At 36.2% G+C, this 21,790-nt stretch overlaps 1 protein-coding gene across 1 annotated transcript; it reads right to left on the bottom strand.

Moving 5' to 3' along the window:
* On the bottom strand, positions 1-21,765 carry PM20D2 (peptidase M20 domain containing 2). Its single transcript, XM_026726742.2, has 7 exons — positions 20,848-21,765; positions 20,399-20,547; positions 13,352-13,494; positions 7,709-7,863; positions 6,410-6,542; positions 4,148-4,255; positions 1-3,239 (listed from the first exon to the last, which is right to left on the bottom strand). The coding sequence occupies exons 1-7, from the start codon at positions 21,355-21,357 to the stop codon at positions 3,034-3,036; spliced, it is 1,404 nt and encodes a 467-aa protein (XP_026582527.1). The 5' UTR covers positions 21,358-21,765; the 3' UTR covers positions 1-3,033.
* Between the last annotated feature and the right edge of the window lie 25 nt (positions 21,766-21,790).

Here is a 21,790-nt window from a genome sequence, read left to right on the forward strand (position 1 = left end):
TGAAGTGTAACTTTAATACATTTATACATACTACTACAATATCACAATTGTACAAATAATTTATGATTTCCAAGTACAGCTTGTAGAAGATAAAGAGAAATTCCAGCATGTCAGATGTAATATAAAAATTCAAAAAGGCAGCTCATTTTAAAGAATATCCTAATCTCGTCTGGCAACAAACATTAAATTATTATTAAAAATAAAATCTTCTAACATGCAATTAATAGTTCAACATGCAAAATTCTCAAATAGTTTCAGTGTTTTTAGTTTCTTCCTTCATTGCATATGAATATGTATATTTAAGAAAATAGGCATATTGCTTCAATCATGAATCCATAAAAATTAGTTGTTGAAATTGCTACAACATTTAGAATATTAATTCAAAAGAGTGTAAATACATTTATTATAAGTTGCTAAGATGTTAAAAACTAATTTACTGGATCAGTTGAAAAGTGAGTAAGCACTGGATATTTATAGAGAAAATTGCTTAGATAAGTAGATGCAATGTGAAATTATGTATGTATACTGTATATGTATATACAGATATAGATGATACAGATGATATAGATAGATAGAAAATCTATTAATAGGATTTCCTTCTGAGTAGGTATTCACAGAATTGCATTGCAAGGCTTGATTTGTCATTATAGTTTTCCCTCTTTGTATTCAATCACGTCTGATTTTGGTGACTGGAAAGGTTGTTTAGAAGTAGTTTGCCATTTCATTTTTCCTAGGGCTAAGAAAATATGACTGGATTAAGGTCACCCAGTTGGCTTTATACCCAAGGTGGAAGTAAAACTACCAGTTTTTAGCCTGATTCTATAATCGCTAATTAAACTGGTTCTTATTATAAGTATTACAGAATACCAAATACAAAGGCTGACTAATAGCATTAATACAAAACAAACAGACCACACGACCACTTTCCAACTGATGCTTGTAATCTAGCTAATGGAGCAGTTTGGCAATATTATTCTAGAGCACCCTCAACAACTCTAGATAGTATTAATATGAGAAGAATTAACCAATTTGTAAAATGGAAGAAAAATAGTAATCAATTATTTAAAAATGTTGCCAATAAGGGCAAGATTTTGTATTACCTTACATTCAGAAATAATTATCCCTTAGAATAAAGAATCAATACTTGATACTCTTTTTAAAAAACCAGAATTTTATGTGTTTTTAAAATAAATATTTAGAAAACATGCTTTTAAAACACATTTTAATCATTTGTAGTACTCTTTCATAGGATATCCCCTTGCAAGAGGAAATAGCAACATTTTCTTTTCTCTTGGTTACTCACTTCTCACCTGTTTATTTGCTTCTCACCATCAATACAAAAATATAGCATTATTCCAAATACTTTAGAGGCCAAATCCATACTATTAGCTACTTGGTGAATTATTATTTCAAGATGGCAGCTACTGTATTTCAGATTATCACTTTGCTTTCAGTCAAAATACTTCAGAGGACTGATTATGATCTTCTGAAGGAGAGGAACTGTTTGATGCTCATATAAAATGAAAAGGCTCAAAGTGTTCTCTAGCAGAAAAAGAAGCCTAAGTCTTTAAACTGGAATAATACCAAACTCTGTCTCTTTGCATGAAGAAGGAAGTGCTATTTTCCACATAAAGGAGCAGAGTCATACTCAATTCTGTAGTCTGTTAATTTACTTTGTACTGCACCCATAACATAAATTTTTGGAATAATTAATTTTTAAAGTACAATTCTTCCAGTGCTTAAATGGACAATTGAGCAAATGCAATAGAGGAAACTTTGTTGTTGTTTTCTTTTGAATATTTTATAAAGCAACGTAAACAAAAACCTAAAATACTGCTTTATATTGCGCCTTTATCTATAATATAGAGAGAATCACCCATTCTTGTTTAATTAGATATTTTCACAAGATCCCCCCCCCCCCCAGTCTTGGATTCAAATTTAATTGTTATGCCTGGTTACTTCTGTATTATACTGTATAGTTCTTTGCGTATGACTTCAAAAAGGCACTTTTTGAACGTGCAAGTATGCAAATGTACCACCTGCACACAATTCTTTAAAACAATAACATAATTTCCTAGATCCATACAATTGACTCTCTGAGGTTACTTTCATACTACTCTATTAAATAGAATTGAATCCGAAACATTGCACATTCCTATTATTTGAATAAATATTATACATTCTATTAAGAGAGAAGCTTGATCCAAAAATTGTGCAGAACAGGAGTAAAGGAATGTATTTCAGGTATGAAATCTCTAGTGATTAAAAATAGCCTTCCAGGAAAGTTGAGAGATAATGAAAAATGTTGCATTTTGGAAACTAAGCTCCATTTATGAGAAGGTGTTTAAGAGAACAGAAGTTATTTCTAATATTAAAAACATAAGCACATCCTTCAAACAATGCCTAACCTTTGGTATCCCCCTTTGCAAAAGTCATAATTCAATTATACATAACTTAATATATTAATTTTTCTGATGATTATGTTTATTTGTTAGATTTTTATCTTGTCTTTATTTTTTTAGAAGTAACTGAAGGCAGAGAACATACCATATATTACTTCCTCCTTATTTTCCCCACAACAACACTGTGAGGTGGGTTGGGCTGAGAGAAAGTGACTGGCCCAAAGTCACCCAGTGGGCTTTCATGCTTAAGGTGAGACTAGAATTCAACAATATCCTGCTTTCTGGCCAGCACCTTCACCACTATTCCAAACTGGCTCTCCATATAAAAAGCATGGCTCACTGTGTTCCTTGACATTAGAACAATGGCTACAGAAATAATATTTTTTTAAAAAAAAAATCATGGTAGCACTTGCAACAGTTCAAAACACTAATATACATCTATGTTCTCTTAGAATTACACATGTAATTTTATCTGAAATTAAGACAAATGACATAATTTTAGACAAAAATACTATTTGAAAAAATACATGGAGGTTTCACTGTCTTTCCAATTATTAAAAATATTCCCTAGAAGTAGATCAGTCCTGGACTTTCCATTGAGTTTTTAAATGTTGTAATCTGCTGCATTACTTCAGTGTGATGCACATTCTGCTTCAATACCATTATCTGACCCTTTTGTATTTCCAGGAACATTCAGATGACCTTCTTCTTTCAGTTTTGTTAATCTGAAATCTTCTCTAACTTTTTCCAACACATCTGGTTTGAAAATAACATCCAAGGCAGTCATGGCTAAAGCTTTAGCTGCTCTCAAGGCATAGAACTGAGCTTCTTCTGATCCTAGGATAATCAAACCCACAAAAGGAAGAGATTTCATTTCAGTATAGGAACTATGTAATGGCATTTCAAATCTGAAGAGAGGTTTAAAAACAATTTCTTTTTTTAAAAAAGATTGCAATCTCAATTCCACTGGAAATAGAGACTAAAGAACAGTCGTCTCTTACAGATGCAGATGTATCTATCAATGTAAAATCCACATTATTCAACTAAAGCTGTATTTATACATTTGCATTGAGTTGTATCCTCTATCTATAACAGAAGAACCCCACTCACAAGATGCTCTGGCTTGCATGAATGGGCAGCAGATTTGGGACAAATATGTGCATCTACTTGAACCCTTTAGTCAGCAAAAGCCGTCTTTCTCAAGTTCTGCCTTTGCTCCTCAACTTAGAAACAAAGATGAAACAAAGAAAATTGGCATGGAAGTTTCCCAATTCCACATACTCATTTTATGTCCAGTTTAGAACCAGAAGCTGTGAAGCCATCAGATCTTTTGCCAAGAGATTGAGAAAAAAATTAACTATTGTTATGCACAGAATATAACTCTTTATATATATAACTTTTACATCCTGAAATACTGGCCTCATTGGAGAGGATGGTTACAGAGGTTGGTAAAGGGGCCATGTTTTTTACCCAATAGAGAACATAGCTGGTAAGTTTCCTAGACCAAAAAAAAATGTTTTCTCCCCATGTTTTTTTGGTAGAGATATGCATCCTTGTCTGCTTTGGATCCAAATACTGCGTATTTCTGGTATTTACCATCAGTCTTGTTCTACCACCCTCAAAAGGCCCTGGGTGTCACAACAGAATGTGATCACTCAAATTTGACTCCATATGCATTTTGCCACATTATTCTGAATGTTTTTTTTTTTTAAATGTGAAAGATACACCCACTTTTAACTACTAACCTGCAGCCGTTGTATATTGCTCAGTATGGTTCAATGCATCAGAACCAATGTAAAAATAGGAGTGAATCCCAGGAATCACGTAACTAACATTTCCAAAGTCAGTAGAACCTAAAGAGAGCCAAAACATTTTTAGGTTTTGGAATATACCAAACAGTCTACAAGGTGAAATGTTATTGTGTGGGTTAGCATATAAAGTATTATTAAAGGGTACAGCAAATAAAAATATTCAGCTCCCATATAGATCCTCTTCCATACAATAAGTATTAAGGTGGAGTTTTTTATATGTCAAATGTTAGGATTTTTGTCCCTACATTTTAAGAACTTGAGAAATAGAAACAATGAGGAAATAAGAATCCTTATTAAAAATTGACTTCCAATCCCACATTACTGAATGTATGGCCAGCCTATCATACAGCATAAGCAAACAGTGAATTTAATACTGGTAGATAGAGAAGTTTGGTCATCCTGTCAGTCAACATTAGGTGATACCTCTTTTGACAGAAGAAAACCAGCTTCCAAATGTTTTGGATAGCCAGCTATTTTTGCTTTTTATCTATTCTTGGTTTTGATTTTTTTCCATTCCTTATGGACTTTTTCTAATTTAGGGATATCCTTATGTCATATCCCATTGCATGCATTGCATGCTTCAAAGATCCCCCATAGATTTTGGATAATACTGATGTCTTGGGACTATGTTTCTTGTAAAAAAATTATCGGTGTATGTTTCACAATTTCTGAGACATGGAACATTTTTTTAGCTCCTTTGCTGACTCTGGGATATTATCTTTTAAGATATATACAGAGGTGGTATTCAGCAGGTTCTGACAGTTCTGGAGAACCGGTAGTGGAAATTTTGAGTAGTTCGGAATACCATCTCTGACTGGCCCTGCCCACATCTATTCTCTGCCTCCCAAGTCCTAGCTGATCTGCTAGGTCTTCTTTTGTTGCCCTGCACAGGAGAACCGAGCTGGAACACAGGTTAGAGTGGTGGGGAGGGAACGGAGATTATATAGTATCCTTCCCCTGTCACGCCCACCAAGCCATGCCCACAGAACTGGTAGTAAATTTTTTTGAATCCCACCACTGGATATATACATGCTTAGTTAAACCCATTCTCAACTGCAGAGTTATTTTCTGGGTCATACATCCTCCAAGCATAATAAAGCCACAATGAATATCAAAATGTTTCAGACTCATTGAGATTTTTTTTTTTTGGCTTAAAAAGGCCAGAAAAATGGTTTCTTTTGACAATTCTCCCATGCAGATAATTGTTATATTAACAATATGCTTCAATGAATCTGAGACAGTGCTAAGCAAACTTTTCAGTAGAAAGTTTGCTGTGATCTGTGGATTTTCTTTGGCAAACCTGACTAGTTTGAGGGAAGCAAAGATTATTTTTGTGTTTCAGATTTCAAGGTTCCATGTAAATTCCATTATTTTTCACAGTTTAAGTTGCTAGCTGAAAGTGTTTAAAGGGTTTTGGACTTTTTAAAAAAAGCCTTCTCTGGTCCGTTAAAGTAAACTACCTTTATTTTCAAATACTCAAATACCTGCTGAGGGATTTATAATGGCTGAAAATAGAACAAGAGGGGTTACCAAGAGGTTAGAATGGTCAATCTCCTTTTTGAGGTTAAAAAATATAAAATCAAATGGATGGGTGTCAAAACTTTTATAGTTGTCATGTTCACTTTTTAAAGATTTTGAATCTGAAAACAACTGCATATATATAGTAAGCAGAATCCAAATTTGTAAAAAGATACTAATTTTGTGTACCCTATATGGATTTATGTCTACTTCTGTTCACTTATGTATTCATAGTATATTTCTACAGTATTTGACCAAGGGGCCATGCCTAAAAGAAGTTATATTCTTGAAGAATTGTTGTGAAAGTGATACGAGTAGCAAAATTAACTTGCTTATTAGAGAAAAATCAACAGTTACATTTACTAATTACTGGAAATAAAAAAGAAAAATGAACTTGTGATTTTTGGCTTTGAATATTAGAAAGGATAGTTTATGGAAAGAAGAAAAGTATGATGTAACTGTACAGAGGGTAAAATATAAATGCATTTACAACTGCTGTCAAAAAGCTCAGAACTCATTTATAATGTTTTCCTTTCTTCTTCTGTTTTATTTCTTTTTCTATTTCCTTTCTTATTCACTATTCTTACTTTGTTTCTTTTCTAATATTTGTACTGTTTTTAAATTTGTTTAAAATTCTTCAATAAAAATTATATTTTAAAAAAGGGGTTATATACTTACCTGTTAAATCATTTAAACTGTCATCAGAAATGAAGTCCATGCCAAGCTTCTTGCCATTTTCTTTGTAAATTTTTTGTAGAGTCTTATTAGGAAGCACATTGTAAAAATCAGTTTCATTATTGTGTATTTCCACCTAGACAAGAAAAGAAATGTTAGGATATAAAGAGCTTATTATTCAATCCTAGGCACATTTCACTCAGAACACAACCCTAATATACTCAAAATAACAATAAAATGTAAATCTTCTACACAGGTACTTGAAATTAAATCATAGTTAATACAAATGGATTTATACTATAGTAAACATATAAAAACTTACTGCATTATTTGTAACAGATTAGGACTAATCCGCCCTTTTTATCCTATAAGGATAAAAATGTTCGGATTGTGAGAATTGTGGTTCCATCCAAAATGGCACTGGCTCTGGAATGGCATAAAGCAACCTCTGCCACTCCCAAAATGGCACCCACTCTGGGATGCAATGACATGGTCTCTGTACAGGAAAGCTATGTCGGATCAGCTGCTTTTCTTTCCAGAAATGATCTTCAGAGATGGCCTCTCAGAACATAAATCAGCCGATCAGCCACATGGTGCCTTCATAGGAGCAGATGCCATTTTGGAAGCAGCAGCAAATCTCAGATCACAAGAACTGCAGTCAATTTCAAAATTCTGCTTCGGAATGGTACCACATGGCTTTTGTATAGGAAGGACATGCAGTGTATTGGTTGGTTCTCCTTGGAAAAGGTGATCTTCGGAAAAGGAAAGTGGAGCAAGTGTGATGGGGAGAGGAGACCCAGTGGTGTGGGACCCAACCAGGTTGGAGGGGCAAGATAAATGAGTGGGGCAGCTGCAGCATCCCTCTGGTCGGTCATAAGGATTGCAAAGCACCTGAATTTTATTCATGTGATGACAGAAGCACTGTAGTGGCCACAACTTTGGGTACAGGTTGTCAATCACATTATTCAGTGTTGTCATAATTTTGAATAATCACTGAACAAATGTTGTAAGTCAAAGACTATCTGAATGTAGAATAATGTAAATTGTGGATACTAGCTAAATAACTGAGTTTGAGTTAATAATTTATGATTTTGCCCAAACTGATACAATTGATTATAGTAGTTACAGAGCACTTTTAACCATCTCTTCCCTACATACTATAGTACTTTTGATCAGTACTTGAACTATTCACAAATACAAAAGGCAATGTTTACATTGCATTGCTGTTCTTTCAACTCAAATAATCCATGTTTTAAAAATCAGCTTACATTATTCTTTGAAAAAGTTATCTAGCAGTCTTACTTCACACCCAGTTGCTAGAGCTGCAGCTTTAAAACAATTCTCTGCTTTTTCCTTTAAGGTAGAGAGTTCCCTTAAAGAAGGAGCACGCAAATAAAATTCTAATTCAGTGTAAGAAGGGATGATATTAGGCTTCACACCTCCGTTCTTTATTATACCTACAATGAAGAAGAAATAGGTAATTGAAATGAGTTTGGCACAAGTTTTTCTGAGGCTTATTACAAAACAGCTAAACAGAAAAGTCCTAACTTGATCCAAGGCTCTCTGCTTTGCCAGTAGATCAATGAGAACTCACACTGAAGACATTCTGGCACTAAAGAAAAGCAAAGGACATCTGAATTCCAAAATCAGGAGCTTTCACTTTCTGCTGTATTCCTCTGTTGATTATTTGTTGCTCTTAAAATTGGGAGAAAAAAGTCTCATCCTATACCAAGCAGAACTAAATAAGAAATATCAAGCAGAAGCAAAATATATTTAAAGCATTTAGGAAAAAATTAAAATAAAACCATCCTTTCATATTTTAATTCTTACGGCCTCAATTTTTGATTAAAACTGAACAATTTAAAATGTAATATTTACTTCAGCATCCATAACAATGTATTTTCAAATACATTTCTCTTTTTTCTGTTCAATATAATTATGCTATAAAAAAGAACAATGCTAACGTATTTTTGTATTATATATTGTATTATTATCAGCCAAAACCTCTGAAGGACATCCAGGGTATATTACACCTCTACTCTAACCCCTCATTTTTTTCCAGACCTGATCAGGTATGTATCATTGAGAAATATGTGGTGTGTGTGTGTGTGTGTGTGTGTGTGTATACGCATATATACTTGTTTTTTATTTACTTAATTCTAACATATACCCCAAGAAAAAATAGTTGATGCCTGTTTTAAGAGTAGGAATTACTTTATACTTCCCTGCTCTGATTTGGAAGCATGACTTAATCTCAAATTTACTCTCATTCTAGTACAGAAACAATTTAGTCATGAAATGGCAATATATCATAATTGTAACATTACTAAATCAAAACTCATAATGCATGATAATAAACTTAAAATCAAAAAGAAATACTGAAATCTGACACAACACACCTAATATATCTACAGTTTGTTTATGATTATTTATCTTTCAAGAGGAGACACTCTTGATTTGCAAATATGTATAAGCTTTGTATTCCACCTTTGTTTCTTACATCCAGAAATGTCTTCAGATGTGCTCCATGTTTTTCTGTGGGAAATCACCATAAATCTAACCCCAAGAGGTTTAATCTATTTTCCCTCCTATGGGACACTACAGTAATTCTTAGGCAAGTAAATTTGGGTGTATGACAACTTGGTGTGGGCAGGTGGGTGTAGCCCCTTCACCACTGCCAAGTCCCCTTGCCAACTCACTGCTGCCAGGTTGTTGCAGGACAACTCAACATAACAATTCATTGCGGGAACAACTGTGATGACCCAGAGTAGGATACAAAAACAAACACAGTCACAGAAAACAGGTGAAGCCCCTTTTATTCCTTCAGTTTGCTTCCAACCTCTGAATATCTTTGAGGGAAGACAAAATAACTCCCACACAGTTACACAAAGAAGGAAAAAAGCAACACAAACCAGGCAAGATAAGGGCTGGAGGATGTCCACAGATAATATACACTGGGAAGGACGCCAAACTCAGAGAGTAACTATAAACTAGAGATATTTACACAATTTGTTTCCAGCATTTGCCAGTATGCAGGTCCAAACTCTTATTCAGTTGTCACACCTGCAGCCCATGAAGAGGATCAAGGCCCTTTCCTCCCAAGGAGACCACATCTCTCCTTTATCCTCTCCTCCCTGCATGCCCTAGGATAGATAGGAGATGGGCCTGGGTCCTCCTCTGGCTTCTTAACCGGACTCTGCCCTTCCCCAGTCTCCTCTTCCTCGGAGTCAGTCTCCACCAAGGGCATGACACAACTTGCTTTTAATGACTAGATGGAGAGCCGTGTGTGTGTGTGTGTGCACAAGCAAGCAAGAGAGGAAAGATAGCTGGGCAGGTGCTTGTGTTGGGCAGAGTGGTGGGTGGGGAGGAGGTGGCGCCAGGGGTTTCCCATTCTCACATTCCTGCTGCCACCACTGTTGCTTTGCCCATCCAGCTGGGCAAGGCAAAGTGAGGCAGAAGTAGGGGTGGAGTTGGGGATGGGTGGTGGCTTTACTCCCCACCACCACTGCTGCCTCCCCTTCCCCTGCTTAATTGCAGGGGTTGAGGCTTCTGCCCCGTTGGGTATTGAGAGCACTGACTGAGAAAGTCGGAGCAAACACTGGGGCACACAAGCGTTTGCAGAGCACCAGAGTCAAGGAATGTTAAGGCATGAGTCCTTTCTCTGCCCAAGAAGAGCCAGGGTGGGAACTCCACAGCTACTATGGAGAGATTTTAGAGGAACTGGATGGAGCATTGCAGCAACGATCCCTCCAAAGCCAGGAGGGTGACTTCATGTGTTTTTGCTTATGTACAGAATGTGTTTCTCTAGGAGGACAGAAGAATAACAATAGGAAGGGGAGGTCTTCCTGAGCCCAATTTTTTTGACTGGAGTGTTGCTAACGACATTTTCTCCCTGGACTCTTCGCACCAGCACTCTGTTCTGGATCCACCTGCCACCAGCACGGATGAGACCAGGTTGGTAGTCTCTAGTCATGCTCCACAGGACCAAATCACCTGCTTTGCCAAGAAGGCAAAGGAAGAAGCTAAAAGGTGGTTGAGCCACTGAATCAAATTATGCCCTCCCCAGATGTGCTGCGAGAGGCAATTTTCCTAACCCCGCCCCTGGCCAACACATCTGGCAGGTTGGAAGGAAAAGAGATTCCATTCCTTTCAGTATTTTCCCAATTTGTATGTCCAAGAAAGCTATGCAAATCAGACAAGTGGAAAAAAACAACAACACAAGGCACCTTATTATCATAACAGGATATGTTAATGTTAATTATTATTATAAGTAATTAATGATTGTCAGCTCATTTGGAGTTTTGCTGACAAAGCAGCTTATTTGTCTGAGCTGCATCCAAGTTGCCAATTGTCCTTTGCTCTGGTCTCTTTTTTGCCCTGTGCATATGGTGACCATATTTTGTTGGAGGAAAGAAATAAAGAATAACCCTGAAAGGAAGCAAATCTGAAGGGGCTTTCCATTTTCACATCCCCTGCTGCCACCGCCACTGCTTCCATGTCAACCTTCAGGCCATTTGGAGTTTGGACTATTTGGCAGTGGCAGCAATGGGTGGGGTATTGGGAGGAAGCAGGTGGCAGCCGGGAATTTCAGATTCGCTCCCTTTCAGGTTTATTCTTTATTTATTTCTTCCAAGAAAATATGATCACTGTACCCACAGGGAACAAAAGAGAACGGAGCAAAGGACAATTGGCAACGTGGATGCAGCTCAGACAAATAAGCTGCTGTGTCAGCAAAACACCAAATGAGCAGACAAAATAATTGGTAGAGCTGGCTAGAATAATTTTTAATTAATTGTAATATTAATTAACATTAACAGGTCCTGTTGTGATAATAAAGTGCTTTGTTGTTATTTTTTCCACTTGTCTGATTCACACAGCTTTTGGGGCATACAAGATGGGAAAACACACAGAAAGGACTGAGTTCTCTTTTCCTTCCAACCTGCCAGATGTGTTGGCCAGGGGTGGGTGAGTACATCTAGGGAGGGCATGGGATAGTTAAACTGAAGCTGTTAGAAATATCTGAAAAAACCAAGTATGTATTTTTGAGTCCCTGGGTAAGCAGTACTTGCTTCCCAATATTTGAGATTATAATTCCATAATCATAGATAATCCATCATATTAAGGTTTATATGATATAAAAGCATAAAGATTACTTTGAGCCACACGTTCCTGAAATTAATAAACAAAATCATCTTGTTTTGTCAGCAGCCCATTAAATGATGAAACATTTGCCACACAGAATTAATTTCCCCAGCAAGATGATAAAAGAATGGAACAGTCCCATACCCAATCAAACTGTTCCATATTTAAGATAGTTATATAGTAACAAATACTGTTATAGAAATATTCTGGGAAATTGCTCATCTGAAGAGAACATAAAAACTAGAACAGTGAACTGTTAGGCAATGTTGTGGTCCAATTTACATCTTTCTAAAAAACAATTGCTATACCAATTAAAAATCCACTTATATAATGCATGTTGTGGAGATGTGTCAACTTCCTGAACATGTCCCTGCAGTTTTCTTGGCAACATTTTCAAAACATTTTGCTACTGTTTACTTCTTAGTGCTGAGAGAGAGTCACTGGCCCAAAGTAATCCAGCTAGCTTCTGTATAAATAATCTTCTGTAGCCAGCCTAACTAGCAACAAATCACCTATAATAACTCTATTATGATCAAGCTAACATGGACCCAAAATAGACAGAAGAAAAAAATAGTATCAGCACAGATTTGCACCTGTAAAAGAGAGTTTCATAGCAATATTTACAGATTTCCTCGAAGTCCCCTACCAACTTCCATGCAACTTTGAGGAGGTAGATCACCTGGGGGATAAAACACACCATCACTTACTCTCTCTTATAGTGTTAGTGACGTGTAGAAATTACTGTTTGAAGGGAGCAGGGTATAAATTGAAGTAAATTTAAAATTAATGATAACTGCCTAAGAGTTCAGAAGCAATGTCATTCTGACTTAAGAGAGCATGAAATGAAACCTTCACAAAGCAGAAATTGGATGGATGAAAAACATAAAAGGGACAATTATCTGGAAAAGGAGATAATTTGCCTCCACCAATAAGTTACTAAATAAATGTTTTATCTGGATCAAAATAGATGTCAAGACCCATATGGAACACTTTTTATCTACTATTTGAGATGCATTAATTCCCTTATTATATATGCTGTAATATTCTGAAAAGAAACCCCAACAACTGGAAATAAAATCCAGATATTTTATTAAACAAGATCAAATGGCATGGATAAATTGTGATTAAAATACCCTAAGAACCATATTGGGAAAAACTAATTATTTATCTCTAAACCAAGAATCTTTTGCTTTTTATATAATTTATAAAATTATAATTTAATAATTTTCATTATTAAAAATGGCAACAGCTATTAGGTATGCCATATATTGCACATAATAACTTTATTTTTAATGCATCCAGAATAATTATCTTTGAGATGCAAGATTATTCAGTGTCTTTCAAGTAATGACCTTAAATTAAGCAGTTATAATAAAATTACTGATTTTACCCCAAGATTATTTCTAAATGCATATATATTTATATATCTAGAGAATGAATACAAGTTCTTCCTTGGTTAAAGGCCATATTTAATTTTTGAATTAAACTAACTTCAGAATGTAGGATTAAAGCTACATTATGTTATTTATATTGAATTAAAATTAAATATACCAATTTAACTTTACACCCTGAAAATATGGATTTAATGATTATGTAAAAGCTAATTTTATAGTATTAGGTGCTTCATATTTTCATATGAAAAGCAGAGTTCTTACCATTATTCATTTAATACATTGGAATAATTAAACTAGTAAACATGAGCAGCTGTTCATTTTGTATAACATTAACATGCCAGATAGAACACATTTGCTTAATAAGGGTCTGATATAACTTGCTGGACATAAGAGTGAAGGAAGGTCTCACCATGTACTCTCCATGTCGGTTTCATTTGCTGTCTTAAAAGGGACAGATTGTTGTATGCAAGCACAGCAGCATCTAATGCATTTAGTCCTTCCCAAGGGTAAGCAGCAGCATGAGAAGATTTTCCATAGTATTTCACAGTCACACTAGGAAATAAAAGTTATCACTTGTTTTTAATCAGTTTTAAAGGAAAGAAAATCCCTTTGGGTTTCATTTCATGAAAATAATTTTAAGGAGATGTGCATGCTGCATTGTATAGTATTACTTCAAACTCTACAAAGATCTGAAACAGCAATTAACACAAAGTTATGAATGGAAGGTAATACAGAGCTTCCATAGTCAAAGCTAATCTTTGGCACTGCAAAACATTATTAGATCTCTAATACAGATATATTGTTAGAGAACTGATACAGCACATAAAATTAAATTTGGAGGAAATTAATGAATTAGTACCTAATCCTTCAGCAAAAACCATGTAAAAAGAACAGGTTAAACATGTGTGAAGATGAAAACATCCTGGAATTTTATGAAAGGTTTATCTTTTCTACTTGTTACATTACATTCTACTTTCTACTTTCTACATTAGTTTTGCTTGCACCAAGGTAGGATTTGTTTAATCTGTGATTTATTATTTAAGCCAGAGCTTAAATGATAAGCTTATTTATTATTTAAGCCAGAGCCTATCCCAAAAATGAATATAATAAATGTGCTTTGTTTGATCATTCCTATGTTTCCTTCCATTGTTCTTGGCCGGTATCCAGTACAGAGCAAACCCAGATAAGACTACTCATTTGCTCTTCCTAGGACAGGAAAATGAACAAATCTCACTATGGTTTACTTCTATATGCTAACCCAACATTCATTTCTAGACAGGAAAAAATGTTTTACAAAACACAATACACCTGCATTAGAAGTGTAGTTATATAGATTAATTTCTCACAGTCATTCATATCAAGAAATTTATTTGTCACAGAGGAGCTCCATAGAAGACAAAGTCATCTGAGCTAGGCCAAAATAAAGGGGCAAGACAGCAGATGTTTCTTTAATGAAATGTACATGACTGGCAAATATATATTTTACTTCCTTTCCAAAGATAAAGTCTTATTTGAGTTGAGTCTGACTATGGTTATGTCCCTGTAGTTCTGCTGGCAATGAAATGAAGGTTTCCTATAGAATGTATTTTTCACCTCCCTCACTTGCAGCCATCCTTCTTACTGGTGGCCTCTCATTTGAGCAGGGTAAACTCTGAACAACTTTTTTGAGATAAACCAATTGCCCAAATGTGGTCACCCATCTGTTTATTTCCAAATAAACATATATTTAAGTCTAGAAAAGTAATATATTAAAATGACAGCACTGGCAATGAAAAACATGATAAAATTTGACTAAGAGGAACTGAGTTACAAATGCAGCCTTAAACATAATGAGTGAGAACTGAAAGTTTATAAAGCATATGAAAAATTATATTAAGAAACAGAATTCGGGAATGTTAAAATTTCAACCCAATTTTGCTGATTTAGAAATTATTGGCAAATATCTAAAACTTCTTAGAAAGGGAAATCTTTCAGTGGCTGCATCTTCACTGTAGAATAGTTTTCACTAAGAGATTAAGTAGGTCTCAATTGTTACAGGCTCCAGATATTCCTGGTGAGTTATTCTGAGGGATCTATGATGAGTGATAAGATACCCACCTGGACTGATTTTAGGCATAGCTATTTAAATTTTATGTATTTAAGTTCCAGCTGTGAATCCTTGTTAAATATTAAATCCTTGTAATATTCCTTATTACAGTAAGCCATCAGTGTCTCATAATTACAGTGGGGGAAATATAATAAAAAGGTGGTAATTATTGCTGATTTCATTTTATCACAACCTTCCAAAAATCACTGCATGAATACATGAAGCTAACTATAATTGTAGTTTGTTTTTGCTTACATTCATGTTACATCTTACTGATGTCTTCTGAATTTAGGAAAAATTATATTTAAAACAATGCTATTCTGCTTATATATTTATAATTTAAAGTACTCAGAACGCTAGGGAATTCTGATTCTACATAGAATTATAAGTAAAGGAATGTGCACTTCTTTCAAAACAGAGGAACTTTGGATTATATCTCATATTTTTCACTGACAGCATTGAATATAATGCTAGATGCCTGCACTCATATTTTATTTGCATTTAAGTAACAACCAAGCATGACAGATTTCTAAGCACAAATGCAAAATATGTATGCATAGTCCATTGATGATATGATACGTGTGTCACAGAGAACATGCCAGTTCACTGAATGCTGGGAAAGATGAAAGGTAAGAGAAGAAAAGGATGATCAGCAGCAAGGTGGATAAATTGAGTTATAGCAATGATGGGTGCATTGAAGGTCTGAAGACTTGAAGGCCCAGGTAAAGGACCAATTGTCTTAGAGAAAATGTATTTATACAGTCGTTAAGATCTGACATTGGCTTAGTGGTACATAATCAGTTTGCATCCCATATAATGGGCCTTCATAAAAATGATGAGCACCAAAGCTCAAAGACAAAAAAGCAGAATGTTTAAGATTAGCAAAGATCTGCACATCTGGTAACATTGTTTTAGAAGCTGCATATAATCCAAACAATAAATGTGCTACACATTAGTTTTAAAATTAGAACTTACAGTGTAAAAAAGAATTTTAAATGATTTCCCCAAAATTATTTCCTGAACAAACTTTACAAAACATCAGAATATTCTTTTCCAGGGCAGAAAACAATTGTGTAGGTTTGTGCTGCGTTATCAATTTCTTACATTTTCAGCATTGTCTCAAATAACCAAACAACTTGCAAAGGACACTTCAGAGCTTAATTTATTTGGGTCATGCCTGGGTTTAATTGATTAGCATGAAAAAGAATGAAACAGGGCAATCTATTAAGAACCAAAGATTCCATTTCTAGAACAAATATTTGTTTGGTTATTCAGCCTTCCAGTATCCATGAATCCTTATGCCTATTTATGCCTACAGATATATTTTAATTAGAGTGAGCATGAAATGAAACATAGAATTTAAGATATGAACATATTCATAGAAAGGTTTTGTCTGTTTCTCTGTTAAATGCATTGGTAAGAACTACTACCTGAGCTTGCTTTCTTCTCCCTGCTCCATCACAGCTTTCTTTCTTTCTTCTGCATCTTTTATACTATCAAAAGTAGATAGAGATGGCCTGCAGGCTTTTTCAGATGAAGAGAAGCACACAGAATAGGGCCTCTGACAAGGAATTCTACTAGCAGGCAATATCTGGTACTAAGGCTGAAGCAAGAGGTAGGTTGTACCTGTACATTTTAATATTTTTGTTTAGCTAATAAATTGTGGCATAAAAACACTGTAAACTATTATTAGTTAGAAAATATTTTTCCCCTAGGATTCTGTGTTAGAAATGTAATCAGTTATAAACTAAAAATCCATGCGCGCATGACCCCCCTACTGCATGCCTCTGTGCATGCGCATGTAACCCCCTACGTGCCACATTGCATGCGTCTTCCACACGCATGTCTCCCCCGCGCATGCGTGGCAGATACCTGACAACCAGCTGGCTGGCAGGGGGGCACATGCACATGTGCAGTGGGGCTCTTCCAGGTGACCTCTCGCGTGCCGGCAGAAGTGGCTCTGTTTGCCACTTCCGGCATGCGTGCCATAGGTTCACCATCACAGTTATAGCAAATCTCAGTTTAGAAAGTTTTAGCCTTCCTGTGGCTTCTTGGTCTGATGGAGCTAATATATCCTTATCACTACCCCTAAATGATAGCACTTTTGGTATATATAGTATATATATATATATATATATATATATATATATATATATATATATATAACTATAATGCTGATGCTGATCGACTGTTACTCTTTGGGAAAAAAATCTTCAACTTCTAAGTCAGAGTGTCAAACTCACGTCATTGTCACATGACGTATTGGGACTTTCCCCCCCATTTTCTAAACTGGGCGTAGTTGTGGCCAGCATGTGATGCATCCAGCCTTTGGGCCAGGAGTTTGACAGTTTAACCACAGGAAATCATCACTGCAAGGCTAAGATATATCTAACAAAAGCACCTGCAATTTGCTTCATTTATCAAGTCCAAGAGAATACTAGACTATGAAAAACCACCAGTTTTCATAAAAAACATATCTACATTGTTACACTTTTTTCCTTCCATTCAATAAAGTTCAATTCTTGGAGACTACCTGGACAAGTCCCAGCGGTTTTCTTGGCAAAGCTCTTCAGAAATGCCTTCTTTTTAGGTTTGAGAGAAAGTAACTAGTCCAAGAATACCTAGCTGGCTTTGTACCTAAGGCAGATTAAAACTCAGGGTCTCCACGTTTCTAGTATGTAACCACTTTAACCACTGCACTAAATTGTCTCTCATTACACTATTATAGACATATGAACACCTTGTGACATTCAGAGCCATATAAAATAAGCCATGTTCATTTTAAAGAATAAAATTGAAGTGTACTTTGTTTTCCATCCAGCATTTTCCACATATCATTAATTGTTGTCTAACTATTTAGTTGTTTCCAACTCTTGGTATTTTATAGGAAAGTGCTCTCCGTGCTATACTGTCAGACACAGCTTCTTTCAGTTGTTGGATGTTCATCTTTGTATCAGTTTTGATATTATCATGCCAACATGTTCTTTGCTTGCCCTTTCTTCTTGTTCCACTAACCATTTCTAGCATCACTGACTTCTCAAATGATGATTCATGTCATTAATACCAGAGGTATTAGCAGAGGGCAGTTAATCAAATGTATTAGCAGTCTGTAGACTTTCAGAAGCATGAAGTATTAAAAGAAGAAAGCTCCACTCTACATCCAAGCTAAAACAATCCCAAAATTTTTATGATTCTACATGAGCTTGATTTGGGGAGATAAGGAGAGACATAAAGAAAAATGAAAATAAATGTAAAATTAACATTGTTCCATATAAATTTGAGTTATGAGATATTCAATTCTGTATTATAGGTAAACATCAGATCCAATTTCCTGAGCAGTTCTGTAATGGATGTCATAGCCCCAGCTGAAACAAATTATTTAGAGAATCATGTGAAGAGGTATTACGAAATAAGAACTGTATTGAGCAATTCAAGTGTTTTAAATACACTCAGCTTTATCTATAGAACCAATCATAGTACAGCTACATGTCACACGACAGAAAGTAGTCAGCTGAAAAACCTGAAAAATGCTGAAAACAATAACATGATAAAAGGAGAGAAAGATGTACTTGCTGCAACCTGTATAATGATGAAGTTTCATGAACCTTTAAAAATGGTTGCTTAGGTTTTTTTTTTTAAAAAAAAGAATATTTGATTACTGATAGCTATACATTCAGAAAAAATTACAATGCGAAAATATTCAGATTAAATGAATACTGCATTTTTCAGATATATCTGATAACTGAACTATACTGATTTTCTACTATTTTATTTTACATGTAATACATTACCAAAAAAGTTACTGAAAGGTCATAAAACAGGATGCCATTTGGGATAATCCTTTCCTTACTTCACAATTATCTCAATATTGCCAAATATACTACCAAGCAAAACTGAACCAATAAGCAAATATGGAACATTGTAAATAAGTAGATAAGAAGGGAATTTCATAGCCCTGCTCTGGAATAACAAGAATGTGGGAGCCTTTGGTGTTTACCAGATGTTTGGGTAATAAATAGCCATGGAGTTTATAGAAAATCAATGAAGGTTGTGTATATGTGTATGTGTCAAAAAAGACAAGGACATGCCCTTACAATCAAAACCGTGGCTCTTTGTACAACTGGTGGAATATACAAAGAGGTGAGGGATTCAACTGTGCAGTTATATCCACTATTTTTTTTTTACATCCTCACAACTACAGATCCTCCTGCAAAAAGGTAATGGCTGTCCCATTTTCTAGTTTTTATATTGGCCAATACTACTGGGCCCAACCCACAGTTACATTGCTTAAAAATGAGATAACACGAAAAAAATAAAAAAACCACACAGGCAAGTTATTACAGGCAATCTTCAATTTATGACAATTGGGACTGGAACTTGCTTTACTAAGCAATGCAACTGTTAAACTAGTTGCCCCCAATTTTATGACCTTTTTTGCCACGGTGAATCCTATTGATTTCAATTGTTGGAAGCCCACTGGGAAGGTTGCAAATGGTGATCACTTGATCATGGGACCTGTAACTGTTGTAAACACATGCCATTTGCCAAGTATCAAATTTTGATCATGTGACCATGGGGAAACTGACAGTTGCATGTGTGATAACTGATTATAAGTCACTTTTTTCAGAGCCATGTTTTGGAACAGACATTAAATGAGTACTAATAAGTCAAGGAATACCTGGAATAACTATTTTTTGTAGAAGCAGTTTCTGAAAATGCTTACCCCCTTGTTTAGCAAAACAACACAGAGCACTGGGTAAGCTATGGTTGCAAGAAATTGTTCCTTTTGCTTATCGTAGATATTGTTCCTTCTTTGGAGGATTAAAAAGTTTGGCATTCTGCCTCCTTCAAATATTAAGATAGCAATACTGAATACAAGTTAGTTATTGGAAATGGTGGTAACTGTACTTTCTAACCATGATAAGACCAAGGGCCATTTGAGTAGGACTCCTCAAATGTAGGACTACTGTAGGAGCAAGAAGAATTTAGGAAAAGATGCTGTTGCTATAATTGTCAAAGGAATAAAAAATGTATTTCCATCATCGTATCCATGCATTCATGTTAATAATGGAAGTAGCTCTAAACCAATAAGAACTGAAACATCGACTTCTGATGTCCCTTCTAAACTATCTACTATTTTCCTCCCAAAGAGACCCTTCAGGATATTATATACAGAGCACAGAACCTCAACTTTTGCACAACACAGCCAAAATGAAGCAGAAGTTTACTGCTGGTAGGGTGTTGTTCATGAACTGACACAAAGGATGAAAAAGGATTCCAAGCAGCCTTCAGAATCTAAATGGGGATCAAAAAGCACAGGACCCTTTTTCAGACATTATCAGCAAAGCTTTCCCACTCCTCTGTACTCACTCATGTTCTGCAATATCAGGTAAATAAGCTGCATCTTCTTGAGAAGGGTGAGCCATAAAAACAACGTCTAGATTATCAAAAGCCCCAGCTTTAATTAAATCCACTTTGCCTCCTCTATCTTCTTCAGCAGGGGTACCCAGCACTGTGACCTAAAACGAGAAGGTGACAAGGCATCAGGATCTGGAAAAACAACAACAGAACATCCCGCCAAAGGAACCCAAGCCTGGGAAAGCCTGTTTACTGGGGCGCGTGTGCGCGCCTCTCTTCAACATTGCGCTCAGACTGACAATATTTTGTAAATGCATAGATAAAGATAAGAGATTTACCAAAAACAACAACAAGAAGATATGCTCAAAATGTAAAGTTAGCACTTCACAATCCCGCGCGCTCCTTAGCATTGAAACCAAGGAGGGGGGCGAAGAGGACCAAGATGCCAACTCGCTTCTCACCTTAACAGCGGGCGCCTGACGAGGGAGGCCGGCAGGGTTCTGGCGAAGGCTTTCCAGAGCGCCCTTCAGGCCCAACGCGGCGGCGGCTCCCACTTCGGCGATGAGGTTGTGCCCGCAGGCGTGCCCGATGGCGGGCAGGGCGTCGTATTCGCACAGGAAGCCCAGGCGAAGCGGCGGGGGCGACGGCGGGGTAGCCTGGTTCGTTTCGGCGGGAGAGCAGGGCGCCCCGTCCCACTTCCAGTCCGCCCGGAAGGCCGTTTCTAACTTATAATTGCGCTGCACCGACCAGGCGGCCGAAGAGGAGGAGACGGGCAGGCCCGCGAAGAAGCTCGTCAGGGCGGCGTGAGCATGGTGCTCTTCGAAAGCCAGCTCCGGGTGGCTCCAGATCTCCCGGCTTAGCTCGCCCAGGCACTCCGAAGACTCGTCGATGCATTCAGCCGCCCACCGCTTCCATTCTTCCAAGCGCACCTCTGTGGCGGACGATGCTTCCCCTGCTTCGTTGGGTCTCATTGCAATTGTCGGACAAAAGGAAGGAAGGACCGGAGAAAATAAAAGGGAGCAGCAGAGGAACTGTTCTCAGCTTTCCGAGGAGAGGAAATATAATAATAATAATAATAATAATAATAATAATAATAATAATAATAATAATAATAATAATAATAATAATAATAATAATAATAATAATAATAATACCGAATTTAAAAAATACGCCTTACAGAAGAACTAGCAACCCCGAAACTCGCCGAGCAGCCTGAACTTCACATTGCCCGAGATGCATCTTATATATCCTCGTTTATTTCGCAACTCTTTCCCTAAAGCCTGCTGGGAATAGTAGTTTTTTTTTTTTTTTTAAGTAATACTACTGTGGCAATGCGGAGTTCAATGCCAGACCGAATAGGGCAAAAGTCGCTGTTTACTTGACAGGGAAGGGAGAGGCCGACTG

The sequence above is a fragment of the Pseudonaja textilis genome, chromosome 1 (assembly GCF_049901715.1).
Source record: "Pseudonaja textilis isolate UNSWEBS1 chromosome 1, rPseTex1.2, whole genome shotgun sequence".
Lineage (NCBI taxonomy): Eukaryota > Metazoa > Chordata > Lepidosauria > Squamata > Elapidae > Pseudonaja > Pseudonaja textilis.